This window comes from Malania oleifera, chromosome 3 (assembly GCF_029873635.1).
Source record: "Malania oleifera isolate guangnan ecotype guangnan chromosome 3, ASM2987363v1, whole genome shotgun sequence".
Taxonomy (NCBI): Eukaryota; Viridiplantae; Streptophyta; class Magnoliopsida; order Santalales; family Ximeniaceae; genus Malania; species Malania oleifera.
The window spans coordinates 79,665,086-79,679,693 of record NC_080419.1 but is presented as its reverse complement, the minus strand read 5'-3'; the positions used below and the strand labels follow the sequence as shown (position 1 = coordinate 79,679,693).

The 14,608-nt window shown below is 34.8% G+C and overlaps 1 protein-coding gene across 2 annotated transcripts; it reads right to left on the bottom strand.

Annotated features, from left to right (window-relative positions):
- Positions 1–235: 235 nt before the first annotated feature.
- LOC131151046 (protein tesmin/TSO1-like CXC 5) lies at positions 236–9,568 on the bottom strand. Of its 2 annotated transcripts, none has more exons than XM_058102218.1 (9): positions 9,397–9,568; positions 9,040–9,304; positions 7,431–7,532; positions 6,274–6,451; positions 3,101–3,463; positions 2,713–2,813; positions 2,518–2,612; positions 1,283–1,702; positions 236–665 (listed from the first exon to the last, which is right to left on the bottom strand). In XM_058102218.1, coding segments are annotated over exons 1-9 (1,770 nt in total). In that variant the 5' UTR covers positions 9,398–9,568; the 3' UTR covers positions 236–420. The 2 variants fall into 2 exon arrangements, with proteins under 2 accessions (XP_057958201.1, XP_057958202.1); XM_058102219.1 differs by having other exon boundaries at positions 9,040–9,317; positions 9,397–9,546.
- Between the last annotated feature and the right edge of the window lie 5,040 nt (positions 9,569–14,608).

The window sequence follows — 14,608 nt, the reverse complement described above, 5'->3', positions numbered from 1 at the left end:
TAGCTCTTGCAATGCAGTCGTTTCTTCGTTTAGTTGTCGTAATTTTAGTTAGCACCTCTGCTAATTGCATTGTGAGTGACCCTGGTACCCTTTTTGGCTTTTAAAACAAGAGAAAAATATTAACAAATGTCCCCCACAATGGGATATATGAACTCCCATCTCCACAAAGCAGGACGGGGAGGTGAACCTGGGCCAAAGGTCCAGTTTGCCAAATGAGTGTTCTAAACTTTAGAAATGTTCAAATCGATTGATATATATATATAGGAGTAAAAATGATCCATCTATAACTGATTCTTGGACTGGAACACAGTTTCACCAAGACTTGACATTATTTGTAACAGCACAAAGAGCAGCCAACAATCAAGGTCGAACATCAGAAATGCAGTAATATACTTCAAACTCATTTGTACCCTATTACAACTATTTCTTAATTGGCATTTTGATCTTTCCATTTTCACGGGGCGACCCAACCTTCGCGGGGCAACCATTTCCGTCACTGGAAAGAAAAGAAACTGCAGGGATTGCCTTTGACATTTCAGCAGACACTGGAACAAGAGATTTTACAACACCACTGCAGCTCCCCCTCGTTCCATCTTCTGCTTTCACATTGCCATTCTCTGAGTGTTCCCTTTGGCCGACCATTTCAGGATTGGCATACTTTGCTTCTGCAATGTGAAAGAAATTAGCTATGTTTTCTTTTCTTTTCCCATTTTTGCTTGGCCATTATCAGTTAACACTCAAAATTTCAAACATCTTTTTTCTGTTTTGAGCCATACCAGGGTTTTCAGATTTTCGGCATTTCAACCTTAAAAAAATAGCGAATTTTCAATCTCAAGGAATTTTGCTTTGTAGCCAAACTGGGACAAAAATCTCATTCATTAAATAAATTGAGGCATTCCATTAAGAGAGAGACGGTTGAGTCACTTTTCCAACGACTGGAGTAACATTTTCCTAATCATTTGAAAGATTACACCACACCTAAATGAAAATTCTGATTTTAAAAAATAAGAATAATTCCAAAGAAAGGAATAAAAATAAGGGCAGGCAGCCCCTTAAGAATATGAGAATCCTATTTTAACAGTAAACATATTTACTTAGTTTTTCACAGTTAATGCCCTGAGCACAATGAAAATACTGAACTACTAGAAATATCTCTTTACGTGTTTGAACCTTATGAATTCTTAAAATGAAGATTTTAGCAATGAAGGAAACCAAGATTTGCATTTGACGTTCATAACTCATAACACTGAAGAGTTTAGAATAAGAAAATGGAGACCCTTACCTTTTATGGATGCACAAGTGATAAGCCTGTCAAGAAAATCCCGAAACCTTGTCAAGACGAGCCTTTCCTGGTCTGCATAAGCATCTGTCAAGCCCTCTCCAGGAGATGACTTCAGAGTTGTGTTTTGACTACGCCTCACAACCCCATTGGGAGAAGCAGCCATCATTAAAATTGTATCTTGTTCATCACACATTAAGGAAAGTGTTCCAGGAGACAAAGGCCTACCACATTGGACATCACTTTTGGCTAATCCTGAGTTACCAGCTTGAACTCCATCAGCTGAAGGCCCATTCAAACGGTCATCACATACAGCTTTACGAACATCATCTTCTTTCTGAATATCCTTGCTCTCTTCAGGTGATGAAGCAATAGATTTTCTATCCTCGTCCCTCTCTCCTCGTTTTCCTGTTCTTTTTTTATCTGAAAATATTAATACCCATATTTAAAAAGTAACTTCTATCTCTCATCAGAGGCAGGTGTATATTGCATAATTGCTTTATTTTACCATTAAGTAACCTGCTGGAAGAACACAACATAACTTAATGCAACCATAGATTGCTGCAAGAGATAATTTAGTGGCTTATGCTAATCAGTTTCAATTGCTACCTTTTAATTGGTATGACCATCGCTACGTGAGAGACAATAATGGAAATTAAAAAAAAAAAAAAAAACTTTAAAAAGACAAAAAAAAGCAAATAAATAAGGAAAGTTGTTGCACAGTGAAAATGAAAACAATAGAATAGAATATTCTAGTTTTTGGGAAGAATCTGGGGGAAAAAAATTCCCTAGTTCTTTATGCAGTTTAAACCCCTAATGTGATTTGGATTATGAAGCAATCAATGAAATTGCCAGTCTCTGAAACTTTTGCATTGAAAAATGAAAATCTATAAACAGGTGAGAATATAATAATGCTATGTCAAATTTTAATAAATGTTCACTTTCCCTTCAATTGGGGAAAAAAATTTAGAAACTGTTATACAAAATCTGCTTTATTAAAATATAATGCATATGTATATCAAAATGAGTAGTAAAATTGGTGGATGGAAAATTTTTAAATAAGAATTAGCCAAAAATCATTGAAATCAGTTAGTCGCAAAGCATGAAATCATGAAATTGAAAATCATGGAAGAACAAATATTGTCCAGTAGGAGGAAAACTGTTCATGAAAAACAATATCACATAACAAAAATGAAACAATCTGATATATATAATTTATTTTGCATAGTTATCCAGACCTCTAAATGCCATTGTGGTTTCTTTTGAACCTACAACCAGAAGTGAACAAAGCTCCCTTATGTCTTGTGGCTGGAGGATGCCAGCTAATGGGGACCTTCAGTCATGAGGCAGTAATACTTGTTAGCTCCTGAAAAATAAAAAATAAAAAACCAAATTCGCATTACAAATGTACAGTTTAACAACATGAAAAGCACCTGTATGCCAGTTTTGAAGATCCCAATACTGCTGTACTAGAAGTGTGAGAAACAAGGGCAGCAACTGGAGAAGAGGCAGCAGAAGCTCTCAGATGGCTTTCCTGATTGGAAAAAAATGTTCACACTTTTTTTTTGCCAAAATATGAAGTGAAGAATAAACTTACAACAAATTGGGGCTAAAACTTGAATGCATACAGTGAACTTTAAGCCATAAGAAACACAAACTTATCACATTTCAGCCAAAGACAGAAGGATACAGTGAACTTGAATGTATCGAAAAAAAGACCCAATCTAGTTCGACGTAAAACATATATGTGTTGGTCATAATAAGTCATAACCATTGGCAAAAAAACATGTTATTATGATGAAAAATGCCAAGGAAAAGCACCTGCTGAAATTGAAAAATCCGGTGAATGGAGGATTGCTTATTTGCTGATGTACTGACAAAGCCTTCCTGAGCTTTTCTCTTCTTAGATGATGGAGGAGTGCCATAGCCAGACGACCCAATGGCCCCATTAATGGCTGCATTGGCTGCCTGTTGGATGCAAGCAATTGCATTACCATGGTCTCCACAGAAAAGAGCCCTTCTCTCTTCACTTGCTTCAAAATTCTTGCAGTCCATGCATTTACAATTTTCAGAGCACAAAATGTTGCCCTGGAAGCACTCACAATACTTCTTCAGGCATCCTGACTTCTTGCAGTTACAACCTTTGTTGTGCCTGCCCAGCATTGAAACCTCCCTTGCCTCTTCCTGGAATTGTTTTGAGCTATTTAAATGCACATCAATTATGACTAGCAGGGACGAAAGTATGTTTAAGCCAAACACACAACCATAGAACTTGTTAAAGATACTAATGAAATTGCCAATCCCCATTTCTTTAAGGAAATTGCACCCTCTTCATCATTGGTTTGGCACCTTTTTCTTTTCAATAACAGAATATCTTGATTTTATAAAACTTGATAATTCAACCAAAAAGAAAGAGTCAAAGTGGCCATGTCAAAGTAAGAGATCGCTGGTGAACAGAAAACAACAAAAAATGCATATTAGATATAATTTTCAAGCGAGGATAGGGATCTCAATAAATGAAGGCTTGAACTTAAAACTTGCTACTTGGATTTTTTTTTTTTTTCTCTTCAGTGTAAGCTGGAAATACTGTCTCAAAATGTGGCAGCTGGGAATCATGTTACTTTCCAGTTCCATGCATCAACTATCTTCAATCATTAAAGGGCCTATGTCACAGTCGGGTACCCAGATTCAATAAAGGTTTCCTTGCTTATTTTAGAGGTTTGGAAGGGGGATGCTAAAAGATTGTGGAACACACTGTATTCTCTGCTTTTAGGATATTTGTCTGGAAGGAATAAGTGTTTTTGTAATGGTTTGTCTTTGGCTTAATCATTGCTTTTTCAGATAGAAATATTTCTAGAAAAATATCACAAGAAAAAAAAAAAAAAAAACTTAAAATTGGGTGATTGGCTGCAAGCCTGCAAATGCTTGGGATAGTTTGGAACTGCGTATAATAAAGTGCTGAATGATACACGGCGACAATAAGTGCTGAAATAGATAAGTGCTTAAGTCGCAAGTAAATTTAGGGGCAAAGTCCTGTAGGGCCTCCTACACGACAACAAACTGTTGGTCTTAACTGATAGTTAATTAGATCCTCAACCTTAAAAGAGATTTTAGCTTTCCAATAAATTAACAAAATGAAAAGACTTGGATGACCAACTCAAATGATTAAGAGAAGATTTAGAAGGAAATGTCACAGAACTGTCTACAGACCCTGGAGTCCCTCATAGAAGAAGCAAAGCATCCAGAAAAATAAGCAAAGGAACTAACCCCCTTTCCAATCATTAAGATCTAAAGTCCCAAGAAAGAGAGATTCCCCTTCTACAATCATAAGAAGAAATGGGACCATTTTGTAACATGAAGAGCTGAAAAAGACAGAGGAAAAAGGATAGAAAGAGAAGAGGAAATGAAATACGAGGCCCCAAAATTTTCAGTAATTATTTATCAAAATTTGAGTTCAACATGCACTGCAGGAGGCTCTGAGCGTAACTGGAGTGTGAGCATATAAGCACATTTTTTGGGGTATTCCTTGAACTAGTAGATTTGAACGTGTCACATGCATGCTCTAAAATTTCCATGAATTTATTGAAATTTCCCACCACCTTCAAAAAAAAAAAAAAAATGGTAGCCAATTTCCATCCCACAGAATTTCTGTCAAATTTCCACAAATCATCCAAAATTTTTATTGAAATCTTGAACTTTCAACTCAATTTGTTAAAAATTCGACCATAGAACAAAATTTCCTTTAAATTGAAAATTGAGTCAAAATTCGAATTGGAATTTCTTCTAAATAAATTTTCTAATTGAAAATATCGATTTCCATGAGAAAGATATGAATGACAGCTTTAGAACTTCCAAAATTTTTATGAGGAATTAAAAAAAAAAAAAAAAAGGCCGTACCTAGTGCACAAGGCTCCCACTTTGAGAGGGGTCTGGGAAAGGTGGATGTCGGCAAGCCTTACCCCCATTTTTGGAGAGGTTGCTCCCAAGTCTTGAACCTGAGATCACCCGTACTGAGGCGGAGGCACTTGCCATCGCACCAAGGTGCGGCCTCTTAGATATTAGCCACAAATATTTATTTGACCTTTTACATCTTAACTAATATTTATTTTATGTATGAATTCAATAATAATAAATAGGTATTAATATGTTTAAATGGTTATTATATTTCAGTTATTGAACCTTATACATCACGTACCTGTCATTGATGCAGTTTATTTATAATATTTTAGTTCTAATGCTTGCATTATTATGTTTATTAACAATTTCAAAAGTCTCATACAAAAATTACAAGCTTTACTATTAATTTTCACCATTTTAAAATATTGGAAATCCACATTGAAATTGACATAAAAAGCCTCCAAACCTTGCTTGCACGTGGATCCAAGCCAGCGCCTGAACAATATCTCCTCAACCAGATAGAGGCACACTTAGGCAGACAAAACAATTGAGTGCTTTGCCAAAATTGAATTATACAGGCACACATACAATCATGAAATATAAAAAAGCTTCTACGAATATATTTATGAAGCTCAACCGGGAAAAGAAAAAGCAAATAACAAGGTGCTTCAGCTGAAGAACATTGAACAATAATAAAAAAGATGCACTTTCATTCTGTGGATCCACACTCCATGCTATCCTACAAGAAATGGAAATATAACTGCTCCAGGGAATTATAAAGCCATGAATTTGAAGGCATTCACATGCTCACAAGAATTGAATTAAAATTGTTAATGAATTCACAGGACTTGATTTGGAAGATAAAAGTATACTACAAGATTTTTCAACAGATTGACCAATGACATGTAGAACATCAAAAGGCTCCAAATAAAAAGATGCATATTGGTTTTGCTCAAAATCTTAAAAGTTGATAATCCATTTATCAGCAAAATCTAGGCAGGACAGCTGATCAAACAAACAATAACTAAACAATTAGCCTCATAAGCCAGAATGGCAGGTAATACTGTTATAAGGCTTGAAAGTTTCTTAATACATACTTTACCATCCTGAGAGCCATGTGGACTATTAGCAATCTTGGGCCTGAATGCATTTGGGTTACGCTCTAAAGTTGCTCCAACTGCCTCTTGCCTAGCAGCCTCATTCTCAACATTATTGTGGCAATTTATGCAGTTGCAAGCATCACAATAAGTTCCAGAAGCAAAGCACTCACAGTACCTGTAATTGATAAGCATGAGACAAAATTTTAAGAGAGAATAATCATCTTTAGTTAATTGTGTCAGGAAAAAACTATAACGTCAGCCACCCACAATGCATGTGAAATCAAATTATCTGTCACAATTTTCAATTTTTCACCACCTTTTTTTTTCTTTTTGCACTGGGGTGGCATAGCTCCTAAGGTTACCAGTGGAGTTATGAATCAACCAGCTGATAACCAAGTGAATAATTGAAACGTGCTTGTGAAAGGAGAACCAGGGAAACCAGAGATGGCCTACTCCAAGGTCATTAGGACAGCATTATATTGCCATGTTACAGCGTTCTAAGAATCGAATGAAACAAACTTTCACACTTTTCATTATCTGTTCATGTGAACGAAAAAAATAGTTTGCAGCCACATCAATCAACAATGATTGGAGAGAGTTTACAAGTCTCAATTTGCATATGGTCTGGTTGGCCATTATAAATTCTATTAAAGGAAAGATGTGGAGTAAAATAAATATGATAAGATTAGAAACAGAAAAAGGAGATATATATATATATATATATATATATCAAAGCAATATTTGACTGTTCATTCATGCGAAAAATGCTTCCAAGAAGGTAAACCCATAAGGATTTTATACTTTCTAGATATTCTTCTGTGGCAACATAAACCCAGTAATAAAGCCAAAAGGTCTGTGGCAGATGTAGTTACTCTTGTCAAGGGAATCTTTCTTTTTTCTAAGAACTTCATCAACAAAATGACAGAAAAAGGTAACAGTGTAAAGCATTCCAGTTCATGATGCAACATGACCTATAAGGAAAGCAACTTCCAACTATGAAAAGGATATGCACGTCCTTCAACACCGAAAATTCATGTAAAGGAGTGGTGGGCACTCCATATGGGCAAGGGCAATGATTTTTATAACTTGAAATAAAAAAAATTACCTCTAAAGAGTTATTTATGAAGAAGTTCACAAGGAGGCAATGTTCTTACAATTTCAAACATTTAGAATTTTTGCAATTACATTGCTTCTGTTTCTTCGGAGTACAATCTTCAGCATTACATCCTGGTTGGACTCTTTGGGTTTCTGGCTTGCTGAAGAGGAACAAATTCGTTTGTGAATTATGGATACTAGGGTGAAAAATATAGAAAGAAAATATTTTTAGAGCATAATAAAGAAATATCATAATCTCGAGCAAAGCATTAGCTGAATGAGCACATTAGTTACTTCAAGCTTCGTAAAAGGGTCTCCACCAAACAAATACTAGCACAAGTAAAGAAAGAAAAGGTCACATAAATACTTAAACTAGAGACTGAACAATGCAAACATCTTATCCAAGAAAAATAAAATAAAATGAGTAGCCATGAGACCAAAATTAATAGGCTTCTATCATGAAGATGCAAAATGAAATAATATTTGTAAATTATAAGAGTCATTCTTAGAAATAAGTTGTTTAATTCATTCATGAGAAGCTATAGGTAACAAAATTGAGGACACAACGAACAAGTTAGCTAAGTAGCAACTTTATGCACAGTGAAAATCATTGAATTTATGATTACAATACAAAAGAGCAGTTAAAGTCTAGCTAACAGAACTTATGACAAGGAATTGTAATAGGTGAACTGATGACGCATCATGGAGCATCCTTCTGTGCTAAAAGAATTTTAGAGCAAAATGAAGTCATTCAAGTCATAAAAAACAGTTCAGTTTATGGATCCAAAGTTTTAATACTTCAAATTCTTTCTTCGCTCATCACACATCAACTTAATAAAAATGAATGTGAAGGATGTCTTTCAATAGTGTTCTCCAAAACTCTTCTTGTATAAATTAGGAAACTGCCCTAACTCAAGGTGAGACTGCCTGCAAAGCACTATAAAGGGCTCTTTCATTGTGTAATTTTATTATATTGTTTCCTTGGTTGCATGATTAGTGCCACATAACGTAATTATCAGTGCTAATGAATAATGTTTTTAACTTCATCTGGACGTAGACTAAATACCTAAATCATATTTTGTTTATGTACTTGCTCTATTTTTTTCCATATTTCAACAGTGGGATGTTATGGTTTATCATCCAATAATTTAGGCATCAATCACTTCACTATACATAATATATGCATTACATAAAGTTAAAGATTTAAGCAAACTTCACTTATATATATATCTATATAATATATATATATATATATATATATATATATATATATTAAAGTTTCCATATTTCCATAAAAAAATTTCACATTGTTTCCAACATTGGCAAATCAGCATCCATATATCCATCTTCTGCAAGTCCATATGCGAACCTTTGAAACCAGAAGTCTAAATTAAATAATTGAATCATATTGACATCAAATTACATTCAAAAGATCTACAAAACTGAAAGGTTTAAGCAACATCAATTGCCCAAAATAGTGAAAGTACAATCGACAATCGAAAAACATAACTTCCGCCAACACCAGCAATTTCTGGTGAGCTTTGAGTAGAAATAAAATGATTTAATTGTATTTACTTTAAACAGCATAAATAAAACTATAAAAAGGGAAATTTTGAACAGCTGAGCTCTCTTAAAACAGCCAAAAGCACAGAAAAGAAAAAAACTTACACCACCGGCAGCGGCAATGCTGGTCGAGGAAGCAGCGGGTGCCGACTCCTCTGCACCATAACTGGCACTACCTGTGGCTGTGACTCTGACTGTTGCTGTGGCTCTGGCACACACTGCGACTTTGACTGCAACCGCAACTGCGATTCCGAGTGCTCCGGCACTTTCACATTCGCCGAGGCTCGGCATGTCGCCGTAAAATCCAACTGCCTCACCAATTTTTTCGCCGGGAAATCGGTAGCTTGTTCACTTTGCTCCGTCATTGACACTTCAAATTCAAACTGTAAATAGTCAAAAATACACGAAAAAAATCCGATCGGAATCGAATAAATTGAAAACGCTAATTTAATCAAAACTAACTTTGCTCAAAATGAAGCCGGAAACCGAGGAGCGTCGCCAGGGATGGTTGCAGAGAGAAAGGAATCTGAGATATGCGATCTGTACGGACGGAGGATGAAGATTTTGGCAGTGGCGGAGCTAGTGGCGAGGCTTTTCTCTTCTAGTTTTCTGTTCTGCTGCTTCCTCGTCGACCTCTCCAAATTCAATTTTACGAGTATTGAACGGTGGGATGGGGGTGGGGGATCATCGGACGATGGAGATTGAAAGAAGGTGATCGACGGGTTAGATTTTGGGGAGCAATGTGGGCTTCGGGGAGCCGTCCGATCAGTCGGGGCGCGATGGGGGGGAATTTGGCGCTAATCTGGGCTAAAGATGGCGAGGCCATTTCGTGGGGAATTTGAAACGTGGACGGTGAAGATTATTTCGGGGTTCTGTTTGTGAATGAATGGACGGTTGGTGTTTGAATATTGTTTTGGAAATTTGTTTTGTAATTAATATGGCGAGATAAGAACCGTTATAATATTTAAAATGAAAAGGTTATTTGAAATTTGAAAAGCATGGTAGGGCCACAAACAAAGGTTTGACTGATGTTGACCTCTTGGGCCCACTAAAAATTTGTTTCAAACTTCTTTCGCATTTGTTTGTTTTGTTTTGTTTTTTTTTTTTTTTTTTTTTAATTTTAATAATTTATTAAAGCGTGCTTTGTAATTTTAAGTATTTTTATAGTTTAGTATCAATTAAAATAAGCAAAAAATTTTAAAATTTCATAATATGATTATTCATCTTTCTTAAGATTTTAAAATTTTTTTGCAACTGTCTTACATTTAATATAAATTTTAACATACTCATACTCTTTGCTAGTAAAATTTTTTTTTAAAGATTTTTTTCCTTTTTATTATTTACACAAATGAAATAACATATACATTATTCAAAATATAAAAAAAACTTGCATAATTCCTTTTAAAAGGACAAATTTCTAGCCATTATTAACATTTTCTTTGTCTATGTTGACGGAAAAAAAAAAAAAAGGAAAAATAGTTTTTTTTTCTTCAAAATTTTGCTTGGTTACTTATGATAAATTGGTTGGGGTGTGAGTGTCTTGAAAATTAATGTCTAAGAAGATGGGTTGAATTTTTGAAATGTAAAAAATAATTATAATTGTCTAATTTAGTTAAAACAAAGACATGTGATGAAATCATATTGAATCTAATGTATACACTTGGGGTAACCAATATTTTCCCTATGGGGTCATCTGACACAGCTTTTTTATCATATATGGAAACTAAATTGTGTAATTGAATTTAAAAAAAATATTTAAAAGGGATCGTCATGAATTAAGATCAAAAGAAAAAAAAAAGATACAGTGAGATAAATTGTGTAAATTAATAGAAGAAATAACAATATGTGGCAACAAGATAGACAAAATGTGGTGCTTCTAGCGGTGGATGTGTATCCTGTAATAATCTCTATACTTGGGAGGGCAACAATAACTAGAACTAGCTACTAATACCTCGTATAGGCTATGTTGGCCCAGGAGTAAAGTCAAGAGGGGGGGTGAATGAACTTTTTCGCATTTTTTTTGCTTTTCTCAACAAAATAATAATCTTGGAAAGATGCAAGCAATTATATCACAATATATAAAATAAAATCATGCAGAAGATATAAACAATGGAGTATCGGAAGAGAAAGCTCAACACTAGTATTTTAACGTGGTTTGGCACCAAGTCTACGTCCATGCATTGAGACCAACTCAAGGATTCCACAATCCACTAAAAACTCCTTCACCAGCGGAGAAGTCTTACAACGAGAGAATAAATTTCTCAACGCTTACCAAGAGCCTTCACTCGGGAACAAATCCCTACCGCTCACTAAGAGCCGCAAGGTTCACCAAGAAGCCTTGCAAATTGGTTCACCAGGAATCTTCACCAATTGGTTCACAAAGAACCTTAAAACTTAGTTCACAAAGAATATTTTACAAGAAGATGGGTATACAAGTCAATGCTCCTCAAAATGAGTTGACATCAAATACAAAACAAACCTCACACTATTCTCTCAAGGAATGAATCAAACAAGATTAGAGAACAAGAGAGAATTGAGCACTTGAAATGAAGAATTAAGATGCAAAGTGCTTAGGTTTTGTATAAAAAAGATGTTTATCACTAAATTCATGTAAAAATAATCAAAACCATGTTTAATCAAGTCTAAGGACTTGTATTTATAGCCAAAGAGTCTATCTAGCCGTTATCTGACCGTTGGGAGTGAATCCCAAATGATTGGCTCGAGAACTAGCCGTTTTCTAGCCATTGGTGTTGTAGGTACCCAAAGAATTATAGTAATTAAATAATAAAAGAAAGGAGAGAAAATGATTTTTCAAAATGGGGTTTCGGCAGGGTCTTGTCAACGAGTGTAGAAGTGCTCGTCGACGAGCAGGACTTTTGGGCTCATCGACGAGGACGCATGTCTCGTTGACGAGAACTTACCGAAAGAATGTTTTCAGGGCCTGAAACTCGTCGACGAGGAGAAGGTGTTCGTAGACAAACCTACTTCATGGACTCGTTGACGAGGAGATGTGGCTTGTCGACGAGGCCACGTGGACAAGCACTCTACTAAAAGCCAAAAACCGTCTTTTTGCGAGAGAATTGCATGTAGGGCCTATGCTCTCTCTAAAAACTCATCTCCTCCTCCTTTTCTCTAGGTTTTTGCCTGGTTCTTCTCCAGTTCAACGATCCGAAGCTGCCATGCTACTCTTGGGAAGTTTCTTTTCATATCTGTAAAAGTAGGTCGTTGGTTAGGCCAACTTGGGCACCATCTCAAAATTTGGGTAAGTTGATTATTTTAAGTTTTATTAAGGTATTTTGGTATTTCTGGACTGAGGAAAGGTATTAGATGGGTTTATATTGAAATTTTTTTGGGAGGAATATAAATTTCAAAGTGTTGAACTGGGAACGCCACAAGTGTAATTTTGGATTAATTAGTGGGCTTTTCAGAAAGGCAGGTAAGGGGATAAACTAAGTCAATAATTTCATGAAATTATTTATTATTATTCAACTTATATTTCCAGAAAAGTTATGTATGTCACAGAGTTGGAGTTGGAAATACTGTTGTTAACAGGAAAATGATTTTAATACATTTTAGCAGGAGATATGATTTTTGTGCAAATCTTACATTAGAACATTATTTACTTTTGTGTGGCATGAGTATGAAATTCTATGATTTTATGTAATATCAGAATATTATGTTTTCAGAATAAACATATTATCACTATTTTTAGGAAGATATTAAAAACGGTACAAGAACTATGTTTAAAGTATGATGTTGAAATAGTACAGGGATTCCAAAACTATGTATGTTAAAATATGCCGGCGTAAGGGTCGTGCTTTTACATGATATAATATGCCGGCGTAAGGGCCATGGTTTTACATGATATAATATGTCGGTGTAAGGGCCGTGGTTTTACATGATATACTATGCCGGCATAAGGGCTGTGTTTTACAAAATATATTATGCCGGCATAAGGGCCGCGATTTACTAGATATAATATGTCGGTGCAAGGGCCTTGGTTTACATGATATGAAATGCAAAATTTCATTAAAATATTATTATGAAACATCTATGAAACATTATATGAAACTTACTATATGTTATCAGAACCCAAATAACTTGATTTAGGCTTTCTTGAAGCACGATACCATAGCTATATGTTCATGATCATGTATATGTTAGTGCTACCACATGTCGTAAGGGACTGTGGGTCAACGACAGTCTATGTGGTTTCATGGTAGTGCAGGCGTCCCTTTGGCAGTCCGGACCAGGAGGGGCAGACCCATCATACTTATAGACTTATGTTGATCTTGTAGTAACCGAGAAAAATAAAATTAAAAATAATAATAATAATAATAATAATAATAATAATAATAATAATAAAATGAAATAAATTAATTAAATTAACAAGTAAAATGAATAGTATGATAAGGAAATATATATATATATATATATATAAGTAAGTTATTATGATATATATGTAATATATAAAAAGTTGTACAAGCTTCTCCAAGAAGCTTTGCTTCAATTAGTAAATTATTATAATATTAATATATATATATATATATATATATATATATATATATATATATAAAGTTGTACAAGCTTCTCCAAGAAGCTTTGCTTCAATTAGTAAGTTATTATAATATTAATATATATAATTGTACAAGCCTCCTTAGGAAGCCCCATTGCTCTCTCTCTCTCTCTCTCTCTCTCTCTCTCTCTCTCTCTCTCTCTTCGATTCCAGGCCAGTTTTATGCCGGATCGACAATCTGAAGTCACCACGACGCTCCTAGCGAGATTCTCTACAAGTTTGCTGGAGCGGATGGTCCATCTCAAATCCATGGTAAAACTTTTTACTCAATATTTGGATTTATGATAGTTGAGAAAAGTGTTATACACTTAGAAATACTGAACTTTAATACTGAGAATTTCCATTTCCAGGGGTGTTGAATTTGGAACGTTAGGAATCATCCCTAAGTTGAGGTAAGACTTTTTAAGCTGAATTTGACTTAACGGTAGTTATAAGAAATGTTATGCACATAAAAATATTGAAGTTTAATACTAGGGGTTTTCATTTTTAGGGTGTTAAGTTAGGAACCCTGCGAGTGCGGGGAAGATTTTCTTAGGAGCTTTACAGTAGTCAGGTAAGGGGATAAACTAAGCTAGTTTTGTTTTGAGAAAATGTATGTATATATATTTAGTATCTGATTTGCAGAAAATGTATATATATATATATATATATGTTTTATATTTGCAAAATACTGTGAAATTGATCGTATGATTGAATATGTGAAAATACGTTTGTGTGGCATGAGTATAAAATGTATGAGATACTGTTTCTGGAAATATGAATGATATGGATTTTTATGATGAAAAATCGGCCTATGGGCCGAGATTTTATATGATTTGCCGGCGTACGGGCCGAGCTATGATAAAATATGTAATACCGGCATACAGGCTGATGATTTTCATAATATATGTATATATGCAAAATGATATGGTTAATGCGAAAATTAATGATATGAGATATCCGTGTATCACGATTTTAGTATATGTATATGATATCAGAACCTGGTTGGCTTGGTTTATGCTAGCACTTGCACAATACCGTTGCTATGTGTCCATGGTTTTCGTGATCATGATATTTGTGTTAACGCCGCTGTACGGAGTGGTATGAGATTGGATGGTT

Excerpts from the sequence above, each read along its gene's own strand:
- LOC131151046 (XM_058102218.1), bottom strand. Across the intron at positions 3,464-6,273 it reads ATGGCTCTCAGGATGGTAAA|GAAGAGGCAAGGGAGGTTTC; the intron begins GTATGTATTAAG and ends AAACAATTCCAG. Across the intron at positions 1,703-2,517 it reads AACCACAATGGCATTTAGAG|ATAAAAAAAGAACAGGAAAA; the intron begins GTCTGGATAACT and ends TAATATTTTCAG.